The 7,862-nt window shown below is 44.0% G+C and overlaps 1 protein-coding gene across 1 annotated transcript; it reads right to left on the bottom strand.

The window, feature by feature from the left end:
• Positions 1-838: 838 nt before the first annotated feature.
• On the bottom strand, positions 839-5,166 carry LOC134438251 (uncharacterized). Its single transcript, XM_063187765.1, has 9 exons — positions 4,505-5,166; positions 3,898-3,993; positions 3,525-3,624; positions 3,047-3,329; positions 2,258-2,828; positions 1,968-2,154; positions 1,498-1,752; positions 1,168-1,339; positions 839-1,038 (listed from the first exon to the last, which is right to left on the bottom strand). Exons 1-9 carry the CDS (start codon positions 4,838-4,840, stop codon positions 873-875), a joined length of 2,166 nt encoding a protein of 721 aa, XP_063043835.1. The 5' UTR covers positions 4,841-5,166; the 3' UTR covers positions 839-872.
• Positions 5,167-7,862: the final 2,696 nt, after the last annotated feature.

Below are 7,862 nucleotides of genomic sequence, written 5' to 3'. Positions count from 1 at the left end.
TATTGCATTGTAATGCACCATCTAGATGAAAACCGCTGACTTCTTAATTGGTAGCCTATATGGTACATTTTGAGGGGATTTCGTGACAGCTTCACTTTGCTGTGGTTCGCTGCTAAGGGGATTCCCCTTCCTCGCGTCAAGCGACAACTGAGTAGGCTACTTTCCTTTGACAGACAGCCAGTCTTTCCAAGGCCATTGGAAGTTACGTTAATTAACACGTGTTTCCCACGACGGTTTCGATTCGACAAATTGGTCGGCAGCAACGTAGCAAAAATAAGAGACTTTTGGTTGTGCTTCTGTCTGTTTGGTAGTTCTAGCTGAGCCAACGTTTACTCTGCTAAACGGTAGTGCACAGAATCTCCTCCCTGTCAGCTGGCTAGGCTTCCAATGGCTTGCGTTGCGAGTGGTGAACCCAGCAGGGGGTTCCGCGCACCCTTTTTTTGTGTTGAAGTAGAACGTGTAGCCTGGGTTGTTTCATGCGTTTTGAATAGGCTATGGCTCATTATAATGTGGTGTAGGGGCCCCGGATTGCGTCTGCACCGGGCCCCGGCGAGGGTTAACGCGGCCCTGGGTACACATGGCCACTGCTCAAAGGTGGTGCTGTCTTTCACATACAAAAGTGTCCAAGTCCTGCTCCGCCACGTCAGCCACGAGTTGCTCAGCATAGGTACACAGTACAAACATTTTAAAAACACATTGAAAGAAGATTATGAATCTCAGATTAAGTTGGTTGTCTGTTTTGTAACACTAGGTGTGAATAACATAACTAATCAGTACAAAGCCCATGTGTGACAAATGTGACACCCCCTGCCCACACAGGCACACTCACACACACACACACACACACACACACACACAAAAGAGGTGATATTTTACACCTTTGACTTACAGTAGTTGCATGATTCTTTTATTGGCTTAGCTGAAGCACTCCCCGGCCTGTACTTGGGTTTGCGGATGCTGAAGCGAAGGTCCCCTTTCCTTGTCCTGGCTTGCTCTCGGCCACTGTTGGTGTTATAGTGCAGTGCGGCCAATTGAAACCTGAGGTAGAAATGATGGGAAAGAAGCAATGGTTCTGTTAATATTGATATTGAATGTGATATTCTCTATCACCAGCATGAAAACAGTAACATTTTGAGTGGTCAACATTAGTGACAGTTATGAACCTACCTGCTGAGGATGCCATGGTAGGTGTAAGATTTCATTTTTGGCGCGAATTGATTGATCACGCTGTGGAAGGACTCAAGCGATGATGTCTGGTGACCTGATGACATTTTCTTGATGTCCTTGACCAGGGTGGTGTTACTGATGATGTCATCCAACTTTTCGGCCACTTTTGTGCCTAGGCAGAATAAGAGTACACAAAATGTTTTTACAATACCGAAAACACATGGACATAGATTCCCCATGGTGTCCTGGCAAGCTCAGATGATCTTGGGATATATTATTTCATAACATACTCCTGTTAGGGACAGGTTAAGATAGATGAAGTTCAGTTACCTGGCTTGAGCCAATTCTTGTCTCTTTCATCTTGAAGGTCTCCATGCAGACAGGTAGGGAATAGGTCTGAATGGCCAGAGTGGATCCCCAGTATATGGTTCCCCAAGGAGTTCCATTTGGCACCACGCAGCTCCTCTTCTTGGTCCTGAGTTGAAGATGCAACCCAGTACACATGGTTGCCGATGCTCTTCTCCCAACCAAGGAGATCATCACAGTTCTTCTGTGTGGCGAGGGCATGGACCTTCTTTTGTACAGCTGTTGACAAAGTACAGAACAAGATATGTATAATCAGGTGACATAAAACATGTCTAGAGGGCACAATGGATAGTTATGCAATACACTGTATGTAGAAAGGATATGTAGTTATATGTAAGGATATAATGACATGAAATAATGTACATTTCTAAATCTGAACTTTCTGTCTGGTGTTTTCGTGCAAATGTTTGACTAAGAAAATGCACATTGTTTACCTTTTGCTATATGCCACACATCATATGTGTGCAGGACATGAGGCAGGTTTTCCCTGACATGTTTGGCCAGTTGGCGATGACGATCGGTAATCAGTTTGCCCATCTGTAGCCCTTGGTGTGTGAGGAAAGCCTCTAGTCTTTTAAATCCCTCCAGCTCCATATGGAAGGATGACTTCACCTCATTGCTCTGGTAAATGAAAACATATCAACACAAATATATATATGTAAATGGTGGAACAGTGTTAATATGTGCATATTTTGTAAAATCAACAAGTGAAAACGAATAATACCTGCACCAGCTCCAAATCAACAATCTTGTTGAGGGTGGCCTCCAGTCCCGTATAGACCCCAAATTTGGCAGAGTGGCCTGGGCTGTCGGCACGTCCATCGCTGGCGATGACGAGCGGAACACCGGTCGACAGCAGCTGTCCCACAACTTGCTGTTGTTGCTCCGACCATCTGCGCTGAATAGCTGGTTGCAGGGATTCTCTCTGTATGGTATAGAAGGTCTGGTCAGCTATGCAAGCAAGTCTCAGCTGCGAAAGGATGCGCCGCATCATCGTCCAGCTTCCTCCAGCAAACAGCGTTGCAGCAGACAACAGCAAATTTCCTGCTGGGCGATTCTGGTAGAAAGGCTGGCTCTCCCACTTGCTTGATTTGTCGCATGAATAACACTCAACAGTTATGATAAGTAATGTGCCCATGACTCTTTTCCTGATGTAGACATTGCCTGACCCACAATCCCGGCAGAGCTTGAAGAGGTCCAGGAGCTTTGTCTCAAACACAATATACTTATTGTCTTCGTGGGGAGGAATGACGCTATTGTGCCTCACTTCGACTGAAGGAACTCTTCCACATTGTCTGCAATGACAGGATATAGAGTTAAAAACATGGCATGGCATTTCCACTCAGTAGTAGTTTTCTACATGTTTCTACACCCAGACTGTAAAAGAATTCTACAACCACACACGTCTGTGACGTAGTTAATCAGTTTGTCAGGGTTGAATGCATGACAATATTTTTTTTAAGGCTATTGTTTTACCTGGTGGTAAGTATTATATGACATGCTTCATACGTACTTCTTAAGCCTTTGTGTGGGTCTCTCAGGCGTGCTTTGGCCATCGGAAGACTCAGAGCTGGAATGACTGTCAGGCATGAATTCTGAACAGGTAGAGCCTTCCTCCTCCTTCCTCGCATCTTCCTTGTCCATCAGGTCTTCTTCCTCCTGCCTCGCCTCTTCAGTTTCCATCTGTACGTCTTCCTCCTCTGACAGGTCACAAAATGTCCTGCTGCTCCTCCCAGTCACATCTGGTGCAATGTATTGTGTCCAAGCATCACGTGTCTGTACTGACGCTTGGATACCTAAAGAAAATGAGACGAATACATAACAATAATAATGAGCCATGGCTTTGACATTTTCCACCTAATGACATAATGAATGTGTCCGCTGATGTAGTCCTCTTTTAACAGTACTACATGTGCATTTGCTTGTTTAATCAAAGTAAAAGATGACTAGTAGGCCTACCTACTACATTATAAGGACATGTATAGACTCACGCTTTGTGTACAATGTGGCAGGTTGTGTTTGGGTACCAGCACAGCTGGTAGGAACCCACGTCTGGGTACCGGCACACTGTTGCCCACTAGTGTCAGGTTGCTGTTGCAGAAAGGAAAAGAACAATAACATTCATAATAATGACACTCACCATTCTTTTGAAAAACACTGTAGTGCAAAGGCAATTTCATTCGAATATGATTGGGTCCAAATAACCACTACAGTAATGTGGTAATCACAGTGAACATAGGCTATGAAGTATTTTCACGATGTAGCACATTTTCTTTCTGCTGAAGGGAAGCAGAACGGACATGCTATGATATACTGTAACATAGGTTACTCTACAAATCCCTGTTGCATTCAGATGACGTTTACCTCAATCCAGCTGCTACATTCCGATTCATGTTCCGTCTCGGACTGAAGTGGAGGAGCCTGGTCGGGTTGCATGCCTGCAAGTGCTTCGACGACCGCCTGAAAATGAGTAACGAAACAAGTAATAAAGACGGGGACTCGTGGCCGTTTAGTCTGTTCATTTTGCAATCTCTTAGCTACTACGGCCGTAGGCTGGCTTCACTGTTGACAAGCTCATGAAGGCTCTCCCCATACAGGCTACCTGTATAGGTAGCCTGTATGGGGAGACCCTTCTGTAAGCTACGTAATTTCAGTAATAACAGGGTGTGGAGAGAAATCGTACACACAATCAACAAGCCACTTTTGATGATGCTATTACCATCTTTTAACATTGTTGACGAGTTTGACAATTACCTCAAGATCATGGCTCGCGCTACAGTTTAGCGGGACAGTGGGTCACGAGCGAAGTAAGCCGACTAGCCTGAAGAGTTATATTTATGATCAACATAAAACCATCGCCAACAATTGAACTAGCCTAGTGCTCTGTTAAATGCCCAACATGTCCCACACTTAGGCCTACAGTATTTTCCATCGAAGCCCACATGAGAAAATAAATGTACGAACCACCTACCCTCTTCCTCTCCCTCTTCATCCAGACAGCTCTCGGTGGTGGCTGGAGTTTCAGTGGCGGCTTTAGAGATACGTTGGGTATTGCTGTGGATTTCAACATTTTTTTCTTTTTCATGCCAAACTGTGAATAATGACTCCCCGAATCCTCGTAGTCCGAGTCAGTGAAGTGCTCACTGCACAGTGAGCTTGAGGGTGACGGTCCCGTCCATTTTGCCCGAGTTAGCCTCACTTTTTTTATCCAGATCTTCTTGATACTCTCATCTTTAGGGAAGCGGTGAAAACTTACCCCGTCTTTATACGTGTTACTACACCCTGCAATGATACATCTCATCGGCATGGTGAGCCTCGACGAAAATTGTAAACGAGAAAATGGTCTAAAATACGATCTATATACTGTATGAACTACGCCCAATGCTACTGTCAACTTGATCAGCTGCTGCTATGACTTCCGAAACGTACGTCATCATAATGTGTGGAATCATCACGCGCAGTGTTTATTTTTTTGAGGGGTGGAGCTTTGGGTCCTGAATAACGGTGAAATATTGTTTTCCAGATAATAGCACATTTTCGCACAAATCACTATCAGAAATGTAAGATATCTATCCGGACACATGAAAACACTACTAGATCACTGTTAAATTTTGTTTTTTTAACTTAGTGGACCTTTAAGCCATGTACACACTGTGTTGTGATATTGGGTGAGTAATGTGTGCAAACGACCGTTCGCCGTTTGTTATCTCGCTCGGTCTACCCGGTGTCAGCTGCGAGACACAGGCCGCGCCGCGAGGCTCGAAAGTCGGCTGAGCAGCGTAGTTAGCCCCGGGGAGAATCTAATGGGAGTATGCGTGACCACACCCCCAGCGCGATATTGCGCGTCGCGGATCCCGCCTGGCAGTTTCCCCAGTCGGTACTGGGCGTAAGTTAAAATCCCTTAGAGAAAATGATCATCTGCTTCGGTAGTCACAGGACATGTTGACACATGCGTGTTTCTTTTGGTGAAATTCAGCTTTCCAATGTTAACAGCATTCATGCAGCCCCAAGACATGTCAGTTCACTAACATGCTTGATTTTACAGATAGGACACTTTTCATTGTACAAATCAGTTTTTACCACCACACATACTTGACAGACATGCTTGTAATTTTGTGTGATTGATCGAGAAAGCAATGTGAGTGACCATCCACTCTATATAGAACCGATCTATTATTATGTGTGAAAGAGCAAGACAGACTCTCTCTCTCTCTCTCTCTCTCTCTCTCTCTCTCTCTCTCTCTCTCTCTCTCTCTCTCTCTCTCTCTCTCTCTATGAGTATCTGTCAGGCATGGGCTTGGGGTTTAATGGGGACATTCTTCCTCCTTCCTCTTCCATTTCTCTCCTCCACTCCACTCTCCTCCCCTCTCTCTTGCCCTCTTTTTGTTACGTTTTAGTTTCCATATATTTTCTTTTCTCTACTCATACTTCGCCTTCTCAATCTTCTCTCTTTCTCTCCTTCTCTGTGCATCGTTATCCAGGCAGAGTAGATCGCAACTTCTTAGGCTGGCATACAAAGACACGCACACAGACACAGACGCACACACACATACACACACATACACGCACGCACGCACGCACGCACACACACACACTCTGAAACAACCACACACACACACACACACACACATACACTCACATGCTACGCATGCACATGCAAACACAAGGACACATGCACACACTGACACACATACAGTACACACACACAGGCCAGCACACAAAGAGCAGCGGTCCCCATAATTGGTCCTTTATGATGGTGGCATTAGTGTGAAGGGCTGTCTTTTCAGCCTTGAGCTTCGCTACAGAGACAGCCTCAAAAGACCCTCCAGGACCCTGAAAGACCTTCAGAGGAAGGCAAACGTGCCTGCATGAATTGTGTTAGAGGGGAATGGCTAGGAGGAAGAAGAAGAAGAAGAAGAAGAAGAAGAAGAAGAAGAAGAGGAAGAGCAAGAGGTAAAAGAAGAAGAAAAATAAAAGAAACAGAAGAAGAAGAGGAAGAAGAACAAGAAGAAGAAGAGCAAGAAGACAAAGGAAAAGAAGAAGAAGAAGGAATAGAAGAAGAAGAGGAGGAAGAGCAAGAAGAAAAAGAAGAAGAAGAAGAAACAGAAGAAGAAGATGAAGGACAAGAGAAGAAGAAGAAGAAGAAGAAGTAGAAGAAACAGAAAAAACAGAGTAAGAAGAAGAAAAAGAAGAAGAGCAAGAAGAAGAAGAAGACGACGTGGAAGAGCAAGAAGAAGAAGAAAAAGAAGAAGAAACAGAAGAAGGAGAAGAAACAGAAGAAGAAGACGGAGGAGGAGAAGAAACAGAGTAAGAAGAAGAAAAAGAGGAGGAGGAGGAAGAGCAAGAAGAAGAAGAGGAGGAGGAGGAAGAGCAAAAAGGAGAAGAAGAAGAAGAGGAGGAAGTCGTGTTTCATATCTGGCCTGTCTTGCCTTTCAATTCACTTTTATACCGCTTCTTTTCCATGGGGTGAGATGACAATGCTACTCCGCTACTCTGCTACTTTTCCATAGGGTGATTCACCTCAGTAAATAGGGCTATTGACATCCGTCAGGATGCCACACCACCTCATTTCTTCAGGGCTATTCACGTCAGTCAGGAAGTCACACATTACCTGTGTCCTTGTACACACACCTCATACAATAGAGAATTTCCGGTAACACTTTCTAGGAAGACCATGTCTACAGCGTTTATTATGAGCGCATTCATAACAACTTATAATGCGCGTCATACTTGAACGTTGGGCATTATGATATTATACACATCACCCAAGGATTTATAAATTATCATGAGCAAGATTTACAGTTAGGTATTCATAACAGTTGATATAATGCATCATGGAGCGTCATGAGTGTAGTCGTAATGCACTCTGATTAATTATGATGTGCATTATAACATGTTATAAATGTGCTCATAATGCACATAAATAGAGACATGGTCTTCATAGAAAGACTTAAAGAATTTCTGCAGAAAATAGCTACGATAGATCCCTCGGGGTTCAACATCCTACAGTCAGAATCTTTTTAGATTTAAGTCAAGTCAAGTCAGCTTTTATTGTCACTTTCTTCATATGAAAAGAAGGAAGGTCTGCACACTGTTGCTGCTCCAGGTTTATTAACACAACGTTTCGACCATGCAGTCTGGTCTTCGTCAGGTGTATGTGTATTTCTTCATATGCACAGGCCATACAAGGAATACGTTTCTCTATATACATATACCATATAAGGACATAGACAAACACCGGACTGACATTTACAGACTGACATCAAAGTGTAAGACAGGACAAGTAACAGTGATGGGCCAATAACAGTAAAATGATGACATAATAAATG

This window comes from Engraulis encrasicolus, chromosome 22, assembly GCF_034702125.1.
Source record: "Engraulis encrasicolus isolate BLACKSEA-1 chromosome 22, IST_EnEncr_1.0, whole genome shotgun sequence".
Lineage (NCBI taxonomy): Eukaryota > Metazoa > Chordata > Actinopteri > Clupeiformes > Engraulidae > Engraulis > Engraulis encrasicolus.
This window is presented reverse-complemented; position numbering and strand designations above follow the sequence as displayed.

What these genes read in the sequence shown, in the direction of transcription:
- LOC134438251 (XM_063187765.1), bottom strand. Translation starts at nt 4,840, where the DNA reads ATGCCGATGAGATGTATCATTGCAGGGTGTAGTAACACGTATAAAGAC. An exon ending in TGCCACATTGTACACAAAGC is followed by an intron (nt 3,330 to 3,524) that starts GTGAGTCTATAC and finishes CATTTTCTTTAG; the next exon opens with GTATCCAAGCGTCAGTACAG. An exon ending in TTGATTTGGAGCTGGTGCAG is followed by an intron (nt 2,155 to 2,257) that starts GTATTATTCGTT and finishes TTCATTTACCAG; the next exon opens with AGCAATGAGGTGAAGTCATC.